Here is a 16,935-nt window from a genome sequence, read left to right as displayed (position 1 = left end):
CAGTGAACATTTCACACTCCACGTGGAACTGTAGCCAGGCTCTTCAGTAGCCACTGGAGGAGAGGTGCTCTGTGCTGCCAGGGAAGCCCAGTTTCCCAAATCCAACTCCAGCACCCCCATCGTGGCCCCTGAGGCTCTGGGCATGAAGTAGGAAGCACTGTCCAACATTACTTGACCTGCTCTGTCTATGATATTGTTGTCTTTGGACATCGCTCTCAGCGCAACAATACATAAATGGAGTGGATCAGAGTGTGTATTTCTGCGTGTGCCTTGATTTCACTCCACTTAGTTTCCCCAAGGAAATACTGCTGCAGCAACAAAGCAAGAAAGTTACTCAGAGTACCTGGCACAGCATGAATACAGTAGTCATGCCAGATGATGGACCTGAACAAGCAGGATTGGAGGTATGCCAAGGAGAAACGCATTTTTACCGTTCACATTTGAATTTCCAAATGAAACACCTATGTCCACATATTCCAACTGATTTGCCATTTAAGTTTCCTACATTTCTCTCATGATCCTGAAGCCTATTTTACATAAAACTGTAGGCTACACTAAGATTGAGGACAGAACCAAAACCATCCTCCCACCTTCCTGGAAGCTCCCACTGTTTTCCATTCTCGGTGTCGCAGATGAGCAACGCTTCCATCTTCCGGCCACCACCGCCCAGAAAGGGTCAAACACTTTCTCCAGGTGCTTCACTCTCTTTAACAGCATCAATTTCTATACCTAGTGGTTCAGGCCAAAGGCCACTGTGGCCACTGGACCGCCCCGTCCCCACAGAGCCACCAGAAGCCTGTCACCTCCAAGCCTCCCCATGAGGCAGGAACAAGGACACTGGGAAACAGCTGGGGGCCCCAAGGCTGCCTGGAGGTGGCATCAAAGGGATGGCCTGGCTTTGGGATTGTCCTTGTGAGATGTGGGTGCCGTGGCCCTCTCCAGGTTCCTGCAGAGAAGGAACGGGAGGCTGAGTGTGTGGGAGTGGCTGGCACTGCTGGGCAAGGAAGGCCCTACGGGGCTTGCAAGGGCTGGGCTGAGAGCTCAGCTCAGGCCCAGCTGTGGACACACACACAGGGGCACTGCCACACTGCCAGCCTGCCCAGGTGTGCTCAGAGATGACCCCAGAGGCACGGAGCCCAGCAGACGGGCACAGGCACACGGGCAGGGGGGTTGCACACAATTGCCCTGCCCTGTGCACGACCATCCCCGTGCAGGCCAGAGGCTCTCAGGGGCTGTTCCCAGCAGGGCACAAGCACAGGCATGTGCAGACACTCGCACACACTGGGGCACAGCCACGCTGCCACGCACATTATTGCGGGGCAGCACACGGGGCAGAGGCCTTAGGAAGGGATGTGACTGAGGAGGTGCTGGGAAGCTCCCAGTCAGAGCAGATTCTGGGAACCCCAAGCAGCACAGACACGGAGGCAGCAGTGCTACGGGAGTCTCCTGCACTGTGAAGGCCGAGGGGGAAGACCAAGAGGTTTCATTAAAAGGACAAATCACATAGAGGAGCCATTAGGTGGTGAGCAAAAGACTGGAGGGCTGAGAGCAGAGGAGGCCCTTGCAGCCAGCAGGAACAGAAAATATCCAAAAGAATGCCTCAGGCTGGAATCACCGGGCTCCTTGTGATGCTTTATCCACTTATTTCACGTCTCTTACTCGCACTGACACATCCTTGGCCCCAGGAAACATGGGATCTCACATACCAGCATTCAGAAGAAGTGTCCATGAGGGAATGGGAATGATGTGAGCCAGGAAATGCAAAGTCATTGTAGAAGGAAAAACCAACTCATGCCATACCATTCCCAGAGATGTTTCCGTTCATTTGGGATCATGCAGGAATATTGTCACTTGCACAGCACAAACTGTGGGCCCTGAGGCACTGTGGGGCCAGGATAAAAGGCAGCCTAACTGGTGGCTCTCTCAACCACTTCTGTCACCTCCTTCTCCTTGCGAACCAGGTGAGTTGGAAGCCTCTTTCTCCTCCACCCTCTCCACAACAGCACTGAGCTTTCTGGCCCTTGTTCCTGCTCCTTGTCCTCCTGGGGGTGTTCTGCAGTGGTGGTGGTGTGGGCAGAGGGGAGACCGTGTGCTCTGGCCAGAGGCTGAGGCTGGGCTGAGGTGCTGATTTTCATCCAGGTTAGGCAGGAGCACAGCTGGGCCTGGCTGAGCTCGGAAGGACCGTGCTGGGCTCAGGCCAAGGATGCCCAGCTTGGGCCTGCACAGCCTGGAGCTCCGCAGGCAGCGGGGGCCTTGTCCTGCTGGGGGTGCCTTGCGGGCTGTGTCTCAGGTGTGCGTGTGCTCTGCTTCCTCCCCGCCCTCTGTGCCAGGTGCGGCGCCAGGCTCCAGACATGTCCTGCTCTGAGAAGTGCCAGCAGTGCCAGCCCTGCAACCCTTGCAGCCAGTCCTGCGGCCCCTGCCCGCTGGCCAGCAGCTGCAATGAGTGCTGTGTCAGGCAGTGCCAGAGCTCCCACGTTGTCATTGAGCCGCCTGCTGTGCTGGTGACCCTGCCCGGCCCCATCCTCAGCTCCTTCCCACAGAACACCGCCGTGGGATCCTCCACCTCCGCTGCTGTTGGCAGCATCCTCAGCTCTGAGGGAGTGCCCATCAGCTCCGGGGGCTTTGACATCTCCTGCATCACCAACTGCTACGGTGGCAGCAGATGTTGTCGTCCCTGCTAAAAATGCTGCTGCCGACATCCTTAGGCAAGAACCTCCAAGACCTCAGGACATGCTGCTGGAATGAAGACAATATATTGGAACATGGAATTTTGACTCTTTTCCTATAAGTTCGTTCTTCTGCTCTCTGCTTTCCTGTCACCACCTGCCAATGCCATCCTAGTGGGTCTGTCCCCCCACCCCTCCTCTCCCTCTGTCCTGCAGTCTGGGCAGACACACACCCCCCACTGCATCTTAGCGGCTGCTCCTGCTGTTCTCTTTGAGAATCGCCATCTTTTCTTCTTTAGACTCAATAAATTTCTTTTTGCATCCACCCTTGGGCCTATTTTTTCTCCTTTATCTCTGAGGACTCATCCAGTCACCTCAGGAGAAAGTGGGAAAAGCAGAGAGCAGGACTCACTGCTATGGGTTTTCCTTGTGCCCTTTTCATTGGAGCTGACACGGATACCCTGACATTGAGGGTGATGCGGCACTGGAACAAGTTGCACAGAGAAATTTCTTCTCATTCCTGGAAATGTTAAGGCAAGGTTGCTGAGGACTTTGAGCCACTTGATTTTGGGGGTGCCATCCTTGTCCATATTTTGTGGGGTGGGTCGAGTGTTGCAAATGAAAGAAAATGTTGTTTAGGTTCCCTTCCATCTCAAGATTTGGAGTTGACACTGTCAGGTAGATGGAACAACCACAAAACCATGGTAGAAAGGCAAAGAGCAAACTTATTTCCTTGCCTCTCTCCACAGAAAAGACCAAAGGAACGCTTAGGTGGAGATGCACAAATGGGAATATTTTTCCCCTTTGGTTCAGTCCTTGCTAGCAGGGCTCCTCTTTACACCAGTGCTGTGATCTCCCTGGGCTTTTTGTGATCTCTGAGCTTTGATCTTACCTCTCCCAAAACAGGGAACTCAAGCACATCTGTGAGAGGGCCTCCAAGTCTCTCCCAACACTGGCATTGTCTCTACACAGAGATTCTACTTCTCAAAACACAGGTAAAAGCAGTAGTGGGCATGCTTTTGCTGTTTCCCACACTGATACTCTCCAGGCTGTGGCATTCTCAGCTGCAAGGTCACTTGAGCCTACAATCATCCTCCTAATTCTTCTGAGTTTAACCCTTTCCTCCCAAACGAAACCATTCCCAATGAAATATGCTTCCACAGAGGCATCAGCAGTGTGACAGATGTACTCTGTGTTGGGCTCAGCAGCGCTGAGTCCCTTTTGGACACAGCTGGAGCTGGTTCAGTCAGACATGGTGGGACTCTTCAATGACACAGAGCCCATTCCTTCAGCCTTCTTCCCCAGCTTCCAAATCATTCAGCTATTACACAAGGGACAGGATCCATCACAGTGTGAAGCAAAATTTCAAGAGGAAAGTATTATGGAAGTGTTACTGCCGCCAACCGCCTTACCTCGCACCTCAAATTTTTTTTGCACCTCGGTTTTAATTCCCTGTCCACTTCAGAAGTTGGAGTGATAGTGTGGCTGTAGAGCACTGGCCATCCAGCCAAGGTCAACGCAGCAGAGATGGTAATAATAAGCAAGGATTGTCAGTAAAGAATATATGGTGAGAAAGACCAGCATGTGGCTGGAGAAGGGACCCTAGGGAGGTAGGGCAACACTTTTCTGGGAGAAGCATTCTTGCTGTGGCTCCTGTAGAGAAGCAAAACACAGCACAGCGGAAGAGCAAGAATGTGGTGGAGAAACGTGCATAGACTGTTGACAGAAGGCTGACCCAGTAGGGAGGAATTGAGATACATAATGTGACCTCATGGAATGCCACCAGACCATGATCCGAGCAGTCAGTCTGTGCTGATGAGTTTATATCCCGGAAATTCTTGGGCCTCTCATCCCAGCCCTAACAGAAGTCCTCAGATAGGAACGCACAGGGCAAAAGCCAGGAAATGAAAAGGCAGAAATGCAGGAAACCAGGACACAGCCCCTACCATTAGCTGGGATGGTGCACATTTGACATGAGCTGGTCAGAAAATTACTGCTTCCACTAAGGTGCCTCTGGGCCTGAGGCAGGCCAGGACTGCTATAAAAGGCAGCCCAAGTCCCTGCTCTCTCATCCTCTTCTCTCACCTCCTACTCCTCAGGAACCAGGTGAGTGGGAAGCCTCTTCTCCTCCTCCTCCTGCTGCTGTTTCAAGAGCAGCTCTTGCCTGGCTGGAGGTCTCAGCTGAGAGGGGCTGTCATAGCCCAGGGCTGGGAGCTGCTTCTGCTGGGAGAGGGCAGGGGAGAGAAGGTCTTGTGCAGACAGAGAGAGGCTGGGACTTGGCTGAGGTGGCTCCTGGGCCTTGAGCTGGGCAGTGCAGTGTGGGCCAGGAGGTGCCTGGGCTGCAGGGCGTTTGGGTGCAGTGCTGCTTCTCGTGTGTCCTCACTTTGTGCTTCTCCCTGCCCTCTGTGCCAGGTGCACCTGTGACCCCGAGCCATGTCCTGCTGCCAGCCCTGCGACCCTTGCTGCCAGCCCTGCGGCCCCTGCCCGCTGGCCAGCAGCTGCAATGAGTGCTGTGTCAGGCAGTGCCAGAGCTCCCACGTTGTCATTGAGCCGCCTGCTGTGCTGGTGACCCTGCCCGGCCCCATCCTCAGCTCCTCCCCACAGAACACCGCCGTGGGATCCTCCACCTCCGCTGCTGTTGGCAACATCCTCAGCTGTGGCGGAGTGCCCATCAGCTCCGGGGGCTTTGACATCTCCTGCATCACCAACTGCTATGGTGGCAGCAGATGCTGTCGTCCCTGCTAAAGCTGCTGGCAATATCCTCAGGCAAGAACCTCCAAGCCCTCAGCATGTGGAGCTGGAATGAAGACAGAATTTTGGGACATTAAATGTAGGACTTATGACTTTTGTTTCCTTCTTGTCTTCTCTTTTTTCTCTTCCATTCCTTTCCTGTCACCAGCACTCAGTGCCCGCCTAGTGGGACCTCTAGGCCTTCCTCCTTCTTTCTGTCTGGAGGGCAGGCAGAGGGACACCCCAAATGCACCTCAGTGGCTGCTCCTGGTGCTCTCTGGGAACCACCTCCTTTTTCTTGCATAGAGTCAATAAAGTTGTTTTGCATCCAAGCCTTGGCCTCTGATTCTCTCTCCTTCTGTGTCAACTTTTCCAGTGTGCTCAGGGCAAAAGGTGGAGGAAGCAGAGCTTGGAACTCCCTGCAGTGGATTTTACTTTATGCCTTTTCCCTTGAAGCTCACAAACACATCCCTCAGTACTCCACTACAACTACCAGGGGGGAAGATGGTTCTCCAACTTGACAGAAATGGGGGGTGAAAGGGGTGCGTGGGAATCAGCAATGCTTGGGGACAGCCCACAGCCTCCTCTTTTCTGACACCTCCCCCACATTTACTGTTCTGCCCAGCTGCTGTCCAGACACACAGGACTGCGGGGTTTCATAGGTTGGGGTTGGCAGCACCCCCACAGATGGGCTGATTGGGGTCAGCTGTTCTGTGGAGCCCTTTACAGGTGAATGAACCATGAAGGAAGCTGTGACCCCATGAGGAACATGTGCCAGAAAAGATTCCTGCCAGGAATGTCCTCTGCACTGGAAAAACAGTCAAAATGGAGCCTGTCCTACTGACAGTAATTCTTCCTCTGTTGGTGACCTGCCCTGGAGCATTATGTTCTTGAACAAGGGAACCCTTTGGAAATGACCCACTCTCCTGGGGTGACTTTATTATGCTTAATTGTGTCCTCATTCATCTCTTTAGCCCAGAAATAACTTTTGCACCTTTAAGACTTGTTCGGAGAGCATCGGCGGGGGGAAAGAAGCACATAGTTTGCTTTCAGAAACTGCATTCACTCCTCCACATTCCAACTCCTGGTCGGTGGTGTCTGCAGATGGACAGACTGCGGGACAGAGCTGTCCTTTGCTTTTAGTTTAATTAGCTGAGGCTTAGAAGTTCCCTGGACTATGGTTTTTCTTTTTCTTGGAACTGTTTAAACTTGCCCTGGGCTGAACACCCAAAAGAACACCAGCAGTTCACACCCGTGGCCCACCGGGTTGGCCCTGGGTCGTGGCATTTCCAGTGCTGGAGGGACTGATAAGAGACTTGAGTGAGCTCAAGAAGGGGACTTTTTGGTGAATACTTTTCCTGTTAAATAAAGAGGTTTTTTCCACTTTTCACACAGGAAATATTTTCCTGAAGTAGTTGGGGGACGGGCCGCTTGAATCCATTTTCTAGAGGAACCCCTTTAGAAGGGGTTCTGCCCTTTTCCATGGGAATCCTAGGAATGAAAGAGGCCCCATTCTTTTTGTTGGAATCCTTGAACTGCTGGAAAACTGGATAGAGTTTTCCAACTTTCCAGAGAGAAAAGGCTCCACGTCATCACACATAGCACAGTTTCTCCAGCACCTTGGTCATCTCTGACACATGCAGAGGGGTTGCAGTGGCTGCTGGATTGGGATTTGACACATTCCTCAGACAGTCCTGGCTCACTGTTCAGACTGCCACAAAGATGCATCTTTAGACAAAACAATGCCTTTCTGAAGAAGCAAAAGAAGGGTGTGGGAATGGCCCCACTTGCCCACCCTGTGCAGAGATCATTTTACTCTGCACCTGCTGTTTATCCTCTGTCTGTTTGGAGAAGTAAAATCTCTGTGAAGAGACAAGGCAGGTGTTTGGAGAGACTTGGAGGCCCTCTCATGTAAATTCCTGAGCTCCCTCTTTAGGGAGAGGGAAGATCAAAGCTCAGAGCTCACAAGCCCTGCCAGCAAGGACTGTGCCTTAGGCTGATGAAATTCCTGCCCGTGCACCCCTGTGGGACTGATCTGAAGCAGGACAATGTACATCCCTGCCTGAGCGTTAAGCCAGCCTCCTCTGCGGAGTGAAGTAAGGCAATAAATTTACTGTTTGTCTTTCCACCATGGTTTTGTGGTTGTTCCAGGTGCCTGTCTGTGTTGACTGAAATACTTGGGATGGAAGGGAACTTAAACAATTTATTATTTGCAACACTCCACCCACCCCACAAACCATGGGCAAGAATTGCCCCCACCAAACCAAGTGGCTCAAAGTCCTGAGTAACCTTGCCTTAAAGACTTCCAGGAATGACAAATAACATCTCTGTTCCAGTGCCTCATTACTCTTACTGTCGGGGATATCTTTGTCAGCTCCAAGGAAAACCCATACCATTGAGTCCAGCTCTCTGCATTTCTGCCTTTCTGATGAGGACACTGGAAGAATTGTCACAGAATGAAGGAGAAATCAGAGGCCCAGGTTGCAATGCAAAAAGAAATTTATTGAGTATAAAGAAAAAAAAGGAGACAGTTCACCGAGAGAAGAATAGGAGAAACCATTAAGATGCAGTGGGGGTGTCCATCTGCGTGTCTGAATAAATTGAGGAAGGGAGTGGGGGCAACAGGCCCCACTAAGGTGGCATAGGGTGGGGGTGACAAAAATGAAAGGGAAGAGAGAGGAGAGAGGAGAAGAACGAACTAATGGCCAAATATTCTAAATCAGATGTCCCAAAATTCTGTGGTCATTCCAGCACTATATTCCGAGGCCATGGAGGTTCTTGCCTAAGGATGTCGGCAGCAACATGTTTAGCAGGGACGACAACATCTGCTGCCACCGTAGCAGTTGGTGATGCAGGAGATGTCAAAGCCCCCGGAGCTGATGGGCACTCCCTCAGAGCTGAGGATGTTGCCAACAGCAGCGGAGGTGGAGGATCCCACGGCGGTGTTCTGTGGGAAGGAGCTGAGGATGGGGCCGGGCAGGGTCACCAGCACAGCAGGCGGCTCAATGACAACGTGGGAGCTCTGGCACTGCCTGACACAGCACTCATTGCAGCTGCTGGCCAGCGGGCAGGGGCCGCAGGACTGGCTGCAAGGGTCGCAGGGCTGGCACTGCTGGCACTTCTCAGAGCAGGACATGTCTGGAGCCTGGCGCCGCACCTGGCACAGAGGGCGGGGAGGAAGCAGAGCACACGCACACCTGAGACACAGCCCGCAAGGCACCCCCAGCAGGACAAGGCCCCCGCTGCCTGCGGAGCTCCAGGCTGTGCAGGCCCAAGCTGGGCATCCTTGGCCTGAGCCCAGCACGGTCCTTCCGAGCTCAGCCAGGCCCAGCTGTGCTCCTGCCTAACCTGGATGAAAATCAGCACCTCAGCCCAGCCTCAGCCTCTGGCCAGAGCGCACAGTCTCCCCTCTGCCCACACCACCACCACTGCAGAACACCCCCAGGAGGACAAGGAGCAGGAACAAGGGCCAGAAAGCTCAGTGCTGTTATGGAGAGGGTGGAGGAGAAAGAGGCTTCCAACTCACCTGGTTCGCAAGGAGAAGGAGGTGACAGAAGTGGTTGAGAGAGCCACCAGTTAGGCTGCCTTTTACCCTGGCCCCACAGTGCCTCAGGGCCCACAGTTTGTGCTGTGCAAGTGACGATATTCCTGCATGATCCCAAATGAACGGAAACATCTCTGGGAATGGTATGGCATGAGTTGGTTTTTCCTTCTACAATGACTTTGCATTTCCTGGCTCACATCATTCCCATTCCCTCAGAGACACTTCTTCTGAATGCTGGTATGTGAGATCCCATGTTTCCTGGGGCCAAGGATGTGTCAGTGCGAGTAAGAGATGTGAAATAAGTGGATAAAGCATCACAAGGAGCCCGGTGATTCCAGCCTGAGGCATTCTTTTGGATATTTTCTGTTCCTGCTGGCTGCAAGGGCCTCCTCTGCTCTCAGCCCTCCAGTCTTTTGCTCACCACCTAATGGCTCCTCTGTGTGATTTGTCCTTTTAATGAAACCTCTTGGTCTTCCTCCTCGGCCTTCACAGTGCAGGAGACTCCCGTAGCACTGTTGTCTCCGTGTCTGTGCTGCTTGGGGTTCCCAGAATCTGCTCTGACTGGGAGCTTCCCAGCACCTCCTCAGTCACATCCCTTTCTAAGGCCTCTGCCCCGTGTGCTGCCCCGCAATAATGTGCGTGGCAGCGTGGCTGTGCCCCAGTGTGTGCGAGTGTCTGCACATGCCTGTGCTTGTGCCCTGCTGGGAACAGCCCCTGAGAGCCTCTGGCCTGCACGGGGATGGTCGTGCACAGGGCAGGGCAATTGTGTGCAACCCCCCTGCCCGTGTGCCTGTGCCCGTCTGCTGGGCTCCGTGCCTCTGGGGTCATCTCTGAGCACACCTGGGCAGGCTGGCAGTGTGGCAGTGCCCCTGTGTGTGTGTCCACAGCTGGGCCTGAGCTGAGCTCTCAGCCCAGCCCTTGCAAGCCCCGTAGGGCCTTCCCTGCCCAGCAGTGCCAGCCACTCCCACACACTCAGCCTCCCGTTCCTTCTCTGCAGGAACCTGGAGAGGGCCACGGCACCCACATCTCACAAGGACAATCCCAAAGCCAGGCCATCCCTTTGATGCCACCTCCAGGCAGCCTTGGGGCCCCCAGCTGTTTCCCAGTGTCCTTGTTCCTGCCTCATGGGGAGGCTTGGAGGTGACAGGCTTCTGGTGGCTCTGTGGGGACGGGGCGGTCCAGTGGCCACAGTGGCCTTTGGCCTGAACCACTAGGTATAGAAATTGATGCTGTTAAAGAGAGTGAAGCACCTGGAGAAAGTGTTTGACCCTTTCTGGGCGGTGGTGGCCAGAAGATGGAAGCGTTGCTCATCTGCGACACCGAGAATGGAAAACAGTGGGAGCTTCCAGGAAGGTGGGAGGATGGTTTTGGTTCTGTCCTCAATCTTAGTGTAGCCTACAGTTTTATGTAAAATAGGCTTCAGGATCATGAGAGAAATGTAGGAAACTTAAATGGCAAATCAGTTGGAATATGTGGACATAGGTGTTTCATTTGGAAATTCAAATGTGGACGGTAAAAATGCGTTTCTCCTTGGCATACCTCCAATCCTGCTTGTTCAGGTCCATCATCTGGCATGACTACTGTATTCATGCTGTGCCAGGTACTCTGAGTAACTTTCTTGCTTTGTTGCTGCAGCAGTATTTCCTTGGGGAAACTAAGTGGAGTGAAATCAAGGCACACGCAGAAATACACACTCTGATCCACTCCATTTATGTATTGTTGCGCTGAGAGCGATGTCCAAAGACAACAATATCATAGACAGAGCAGGTCAAGTAATGTTGGACAGTGCTTCCTACTTCATGCCCAGAGCCTCAGGGGCCACGATGGGGGTGCTGGAGTTGGATTTGGGAAACTGGGCTTCCCTGGCAGCACAGAGCACCTCTCCTCCAGTGGCTACTGAAGAGCCTGGCTACAGTTCCACGTGGAGTGTGAAATGTTCACTGCACAGGGTGGGCAAGTGGGGCCATTCCCACACCCTTCTTTTGTTTCTTCAGAAAGGCATTGTTTTGTCTAAAGATGCATCTTTGTGCCAGTCTGAGCAGTGAGCCAGGACTATGTGAGGAACGTGTCAAATCCCAATCCAGCAGCCACTGCAACCCCTCTGCATGTGTCAGAGATGACCAAGGTGCTGGAGAACCTGTGCTATGAGTGATGATGCGGAGCCTTTTCTCTCTAGAAAGTAAAAGGTTTTGGAGAACGCCATCCAGTTTTCCAGCAGTTCAAGGATTCCAACAAAAAGGATGGGGCCGCTTTCATTCCAAGGATTCCCATGGGAAGCGAGGGTCATTTGCCAGGAGTGCACTTGTTCAAGAACACAATGCTCCATGGTACCTCCCCAACAGGGGAAGAATGCCTGTGAGCAAGACTTCTCCACTGTGGCCTTCTCTCTACTGCAGTGGACATTCCTGCCAGGAATCTTTTCTGGTGCAGGCTCCTCATGGGGTCACAGCTTCTTTCATGGTAGATTCACCTGCAAAGGGCCCCAGAGGTTACGTGGGGTCGTGTGTTGGAGACAGACACATGACACCACACACTGAGAGTCATCAGCAAACAGCAGCAGTTTATTAGGGAAGGCTCTTCATGTAGGGGGGTTGAAACTCCAGGTTAAAACAGCTGACTGGTTGAGATCACTCTCTGCGCAGATGTCTGGCTAGTGATGTGCCTGCATCTAAACTTGAACAGGGTTGGCTGAGGGTCCCCTGTATAGGTTTGAATCCAACCCATCATACGGTGACACCACAGAACAGCTGACCCCAATCAGCCCATCTGTGTGGGTGCTGCCAACCCCAACCTATGAAACCCCGCAGTCCTGTGTGTCTGGACAGCAGCTGGGCAGAACAGTAAATGTGGGGGAGGTGTCAGAAAAGAGGAGGCTGTGGGCTGTCCCCAAGCATTGCTGATTCCCACGCACCCCTTTCACCCCCCATTTCTGTCAAGTTGGAGAACCATCTTCCCCCCTGGTAGTTGTAGTGGAGTACTGAGGGATGTGTTTGTGAGCTTCAAGGGAAAAGGCATAAAGTAAAATCCACTGCAGGGAGTTCCAAGCTCTGCTTCCTCCACCTTTTGCCCTGAGCACACTGGAAAAGTTGACACAGAAGGAGAGAGAATCAGAGGCCAAGGCTTGGATGCAAAACAACTTTATTGACTCTATGCAAGAAAAAGGAGGTGGTTCCCAGAGAGCACCAGGAGCAGCCACTGAGGTGCATTTGGGGTGTCCCTCTGCCTGCCCTCCAGACAGAAAGAAGGAGGAAGGCCTAGAGGTCCCACTAGGCGGGCACTGAGTGCTGGTGACAGGAAAGGAATGGAAGAGAAAAAAGAGAAGACAAGAAGGAAACAAAAGTCATAAGTCCTACATTTAATGTCCCAAAATTCTGTCTTCATTCCAGCTCCACATGCTGAGGGCTTGGAGGTTCTTGCCTGAGGATATTGCCAGCAGCTTTAGCAGGGACGACAACATCTGCTGCCACCATAGCAGTTGGTGATGCAGGAGATGTCAAAGCCCCCGGAGCTGATGGGCACTCCGCCACAGCTGAGGATGTTGCCAACAGCAGCGGAGGTAGAAGATCCCACGGCGGTGTGCTGTGGGAAGGAGCTGAGGATGGGGCCGGGCAGGGTCACCAGCACAGCAGGCGGCTCAATGACAACGTGGGAGCTCTGGCACTGCCTGACACAGCACTCATTGCAGCTGTTGGCCAGCGGGCAGGGGCCGCAGGGCTGGCAGCAAGGGTCGCAGGGCTTGCAGCAGGACATGGCTCGGGGTCACAGGTGCACCTAGGATAGAAGGCAGGGAGAAGCACAAAGTGGGGACACATGAGAAGCAGCACTGCATCCAAATGCCCTGCAGCCCAGGCACCTCCTGGCCCACACTGCACTGCCCAGCTCAAAGCCCAGAAATCACCTCAGCCAAGTCCCAGCCTCTCTCTGCCTGCACAAGACCTTCTCTCCCCTGCCCTCTCCCAGCAGAAGCAGCTCCCAGCCCTGGGCTATGACAGCCCCTCTCAGCTGACACCTCCAGCCAGGCAAGAGGCAGGGGTTGAAAAGGTTTCCCACTCACCTGATTCCTGAGGAGGAGGTGGGAGATGTGGATGAGAGAGCAGAGATTTGGGCTGCCTTTTATAGCAGTCCTGGCCTGCCCAGAGGCACCTTAGTGGAAGTCATAATTTTCTGACCAGCTCATGTCAAATGGGCACCATCCCAGCTAATGGTAGGGGCTGTGTCCTGGTTTCCTGCACTGTGGCCTTTTCATTTCCTGGCTTCTGGCACATGCTTTCCTGTATGAAGGGTCATTTCTCAAAGTGCCAGGATGACAGCATCCAGGATTTCAGGGCAGAAAGGCATCTGTCGACAAAGAAGGTTTAGATGATGGGCCAGTGGCATCCAGGTGATTTCTACCTTTGTCATTCCTCTGGACTCCTCTGGTGACCAGAAATCAACCCTGCTCTCATGCTTCTTGTACACATGCCCAAGGTCTGCATGTGACATGAGACAGTTTTTCTTTTGCTTCCTTCATTACTCTCAACACTCAGTGTTATACTCAGGTGGACTTCTGCTGGGGGGGTTTGACCCTAGTGCTGTACTAAGAGTATTCAGAAATTTTTTTTTCTCTCTTCTTCCCAGTGACATGTGATAAAAGCTCCACCTATGATCTACCTTTTAGAGAGAATTGGATTTATTTTGTCTGAAGAAAAGGAGGCCAAGGGCAAAGTTTGTCACTCCAGCACTACCTGGAAGGAGGCTGTAGCGAAGTGGGTATCACTCTCTGCTTCCAAGTAACAAGTGATAAGACAGAAGGAATTGGCCTCAAGTTGCACCAGGGGAGGTTTAGATTGGATATTAGGGAAAAAATCAATATCAAGCATTGGAACACACTGTTGAGGGAGGTGGTTGAGTCACCACTCCTGGAGGTGATTTCAATGGAGTGTAGATGTGGCACATGGGAACATGGCTTAATTGTAGAGTGGGTAGTGTTAGATTTATGGTTGGACTTGATGATCTTGAAGGTGGTCTCATGATTCTGTGACTGTGCAGCTATCAGGAGTCTTGGGCATTTGAATGAGACAATTAAGAATGAGGCAATCAAAAACTCAGTGCAATCAGGAATTACCACACATACAATGAACCTTTTCTTCTCCACGTATCTGCTAACCCGAGCGAAGAATGGCTCTGCATGGAGCAATCAGTACCTGCAGACCTTACTGCAATTGTTCTTCCTCATCACGTTTCCTTTGTGAAGATCTGGCACTCCTTCACTGCTGCATCAAAGCTGATGGAGACTTTCCTTGTCACCAGGAAAACCATTGCTTCCTGTAAGCCCTGGTCATATGTACATTGGGTTTGTGGTCATCTTCACCCAGGTGGTTCTACTGACTGGCCCACCTGCACCCAGGAAAGCCATTGCTTAATCCAAGTCACCTGATGCAGCCTCTGCTGATCCTGATCCTGCAGCTGCTCTCCTCCCCACCCCCCACATTGTGTGTGTCAAAGAAAAGCAAAGAGCTGGAGCACCTGTGCTATGAGGAGTGTGGCCTTTTCCCCCTAGAGAACAGGACTCCTGCGGAGGACCTTATCACAGTATTTTAGTGATTAAATGGGATCTACCAAGAGCACGGAGAGTTTTTTCAGCACAAGGATGCACATGGAGGGGCTGTCCATAGGGGTCACACACTGAGTGAAGAGGAACTGGAGATGATTTGAGTGCTGGCAACTGAGACAGTGCTTGGGTCTCAGCAGGAGCAGATGAAGACCTGGTTTCTGGACATAGCAAGATGTGCACGAGGGCCAGTAAGATGGAGAAAGATCATGTCTCTGCTCTGAATTGAGGGCAGGAGCATAGGTGGAACCTCACGGGCTTCAAGGGACACTCTGTACCTGAGTTATTATTTTGAGCCCAGTAGTGCCTTGAAGAGTTCCTTTTCTGCATGCCCATGGATATCTGGGGGACGACATGGATTAGAGCATTACTCAAGGCTGAACTTATCCCCACTACTGCTACCCTTTGAACTTATGATTTCATTAGTGGCCTCTGTTTGTGCAGTAGTCAAGGATGTCTTCATTAGCTCCAAGGGAAAGAACACAGAGGAAAATCCACTGCAGGGACTCCCACCCCCTGCCCTTTTTAACTTTGTACATGAGCAGATTGGAAGAGTTGCCACAGAACAAAGGAGAACTTGGAGGCCAAGGCATGAGAGCACAACAATTTTAATGAGTCTAAGGAAGAAAAGGAAACCACCAGGGGCAGTCACTAAGATACAGTGGGGTTCCTGCATGGTGTCCATCTGCCTGCCATGCAGAGGGAGAGAGGGCAAAACATCCCCACTTAGACTGGCCTGGGGAGATGCAGAGAACAAGTTCTAAGAAAGAGCAGAGGGGAGGAAGCTCTGTCATGCTCCTCACGTGGCAGTCCTTGGGTGTGTGGGCAAGAAGCACAAAAGGGGTGCCCATTTCTCGACAACTTGGACAAAACCAAACCTGTCAGAAATGACCCAAGAGAACATCACCTGCCCACAAGGAATGCCAACATACCTTGATGTGAGACTTCTACCTGAGAAATCCTTGAGCCTCTCATCCCAGCACTTACAGAGTGAGATCTTCACATAGGAAAGCACGTGGCAGAAGCCAGGAAATGAAAAGGCAGCCATACAGGAAACCAAGACACAGCACCTACCATTACCTGGGATAGTTCACATTTGACATGAGCTGGTCAGAAAATTACTGCTTCCACTAAGGTGCCTCTGGGCCTGAGGCAGGCCAGGACTGCTATAAAAGGCAGCCCAAGTCTCTGCTTTCTCATCCACTCCTCTCACCTCCTACTGCTCAGGAATCAGGTGAGTGGGAAGCCTCTTCTCCTCCTCCTCCTGCTGCTTCAAGAGCAGCTCTTTCCGGGCTGGAGGTCTCAGTTCCGAGGGGCAGTCATAGCCCAGGGCTGGGAGCTGCTTCTGCTGGGAGAGGGCAGGGGAGAGAAGGTCTTGTGCAGGCAGAGAGAGGCTGGGACTTGGCTGAGGTGGCTCCTGGGCTTTGAGCTGGGCAGTGCAGCGTGGGCCAGGAGGTGCCTGGGCTGCAGGGCGTTTGGGCGCAGTGCTGCTTCTCGTGTGTCCTCACTTTGTGTCAGGTGCACCTGTGACCCCGAGCCATGTCCTGCTGCAAGCCCTGTGACCCTTGCTGCCAGCCCTGTGGCCCCTGCCCACTGGCCAGCAGCTGCAATGAGTGCTGTGTCAGGCAGTGCCAGAGCTCCCACGTTGTCATTGAGCCGCCTGCTGTGCTGGTGACCCTGCCCGGGCCCATCCTCAGCTCCTTCCCACAGAACACCGCCGTGGGATCCTCCACCTCTGCTGCTGTTGGCAACATCCTCAGCTGTGGCGGAGTGCCCATCAGCTCTGGGGGCTTTGACATCTCCTGCATCACCAACTGCTATGGTGGCAGCAGGTGTCGTCCCTGCTAAAGCTGTTGGCAACATACTGGGCCAAGTACCTCCAAGACCTCAGAACATGGTTCTGGGCAGAACATGATTCTGGGCAGGAGATAGAGCTTCTGGACATTCTATTTACAGTTTTGGGATGATTTATTTCTCCTACTATTCCGTCTTCTTTCTGTGCTGTCCATGTGTCCCCAGGCCAGCCCAGGGGACCTGTTTGTCTCTCCTCTTTAGGGCAGGTAGATGTACAGCCTGCAGGAGCTCCACTGCATCTTAGTGGCTGTTCCTGGTGCTCTCTGTGAGCCATGTCCTTTTCTTTAAACTCAATAAAGTACTTTTGCATCCAAGCCTTGGCCTCTGAGTCATCCTTCATTTTCTGTCAAGCTTTCCATATTGCTTAGGGAAGATGGTGGAGGAAGAAGGGGGATCAACTCCCATCAAACTGACAAAGTCATACCTGGCTACTCAATAGCCAAAGGTCATCAGGAAGACCATAGCTCCAAAGTTTGCAAAAGTTGTGTAGGGAATCCGCAATGTCTGGGGACAGCCTATAACCTCACTTCTTCTTTCTCCTCCCCTTCATT

At 52.6% G+C, this 16,935-nt stretch overlaps 4 protein-coding genes and 1 pseudogene across 4 annotated transcripts; 3 read left to right on the top strand and 2 right to left on the bottom strand.

The window, feature by feature from the left end:
- Positions 1–1,911: 1,911 nt before the first annotated feature.
- On the top strand, positions 1,912–2,724 carry LOC128819606 (feather keratin Cos2-2-like). The gene is made up of 2 exons (XM_053999852.1): positions 1,912–1,961; positions 2,331–2,724. Exon 2 carries the CDS (start codon positions 2,352–2,354, stop codon positions 2,679–2,681), a length of 330 nt encoding a protein of 109 aa, XP_053855827.1. The 5' UTR covers positions 1,912–1,961; positions 2,331–2,351; the 3' UTR covers positions 2,682–2,724.
- Positions 2,725–5,077: 2,353 nt separating this feature from the next.
- Positions 5,078–5,411, top strand: LOC128819620 (feather keratin Cos2-2-like). Its single transcript, XM_053999864.1, has one exon. It carries the CDS (start codon positions 5,100–5,102, stop codon positions 5,409–5,411), a length of 312 nt encoding a protein of 103 aa, XP_053855839.1. The 5' UTR covers positions 5,078–5,099.
- Positions 5,412–8,202: 2,791 nt separating this feature from the next.
- LOC128819614 (feather keratin Cos2-2-like) lies at positions 8,203–8,972 on the bottom strand. Its single transcript, XM_053999859.1, has 2 exons — positions 8,923–8,972; positions 8,203–8,553 (listed from the first exon to the last, which is right to left on the bottom strand). Exon 2 carries the CDS (start codon positions 8,530–8,532, stop codon positions 8,203–8,205), a length of 330 nt encoding a protein of 109 aa, XP_053855834.1. The 5' UTR covers positions 8,533–8,553; positions 8,923–8,972.
- A 3,169-nt stretch (positions 8,973–12,141) lies between these two features.
- On the bottom strand, positions 12,142–12,690 carry LOC128819621 (feather keratin Cos2-2-like). Its single transcript, XM_053999865.1, has one exon. The coding sequence runs from the start codon at positions 12,688–12,690 to the stop codon at positions 12,379–12,381; it is 312 nt and encodes a 103-aa protein (XP_053855840.1). The 3' UTR covers positions 12,142–12,378.
- Positions 12,691–14,676: 1,986 nt separating this feature from the next.
- LOC128819681 (feather keratin Cos2-2-like) lies at positions 14,677–16,378 on the top strand (annotated as a pseudogene).
- The last annotated feature ends 557 nt before the right edge of the window (positions 16,379–16,935 follow it).

This window comes from Vidua macroura, chromosome 27, assembly GCF_024509145.1.
Source record: "Vidua macroura isolate BioBank_ID:100142 chromosome 27, ASM2450914v1, whole genome shotgun sequence".
Taxonomy (NCBI): Eukaryota; Metazoa; Chordata; class Aves; order Passeriformes; family Viduidae; genus Vidua; species Vidua macroura.
This window is presented reverse-complemented; position numbering and strand designations above follow the sequence as displayed.

Bases quoted from the DNA above. Each gene is read 5' to 3' on its own strand.
- LOC128819620 (XM_053999864.1), top strand. From the start codon at position 5,100: ATGTCCTGCTGCCAGCCCTGCGACCCTTGCTGCCAGCCCTGCGGCCCC.
- LOC128819606 (XM_053999852.1), top strand. From the start codon at position 2,352: ATGTCCTGCTCTGAGAAGTGCCAGCAGTGCCAGCCCTGCAACCCTTGC.
- LOC128819621 (XM_053999865.1), bottom strand. From the start codon at position 12,690: ATGTCCTGCTGCAAGCCCTGCGACCCTTGCTGCCAGCCCTGCGGCCCC.
- LOC128819614 (XM_053999859.1), bottom strand. From the start codon at position 8,532: ATGTCCTGCTCTGAGAAGTGCCAGCAGTGCCAGCCCTGCGACCCTTGC.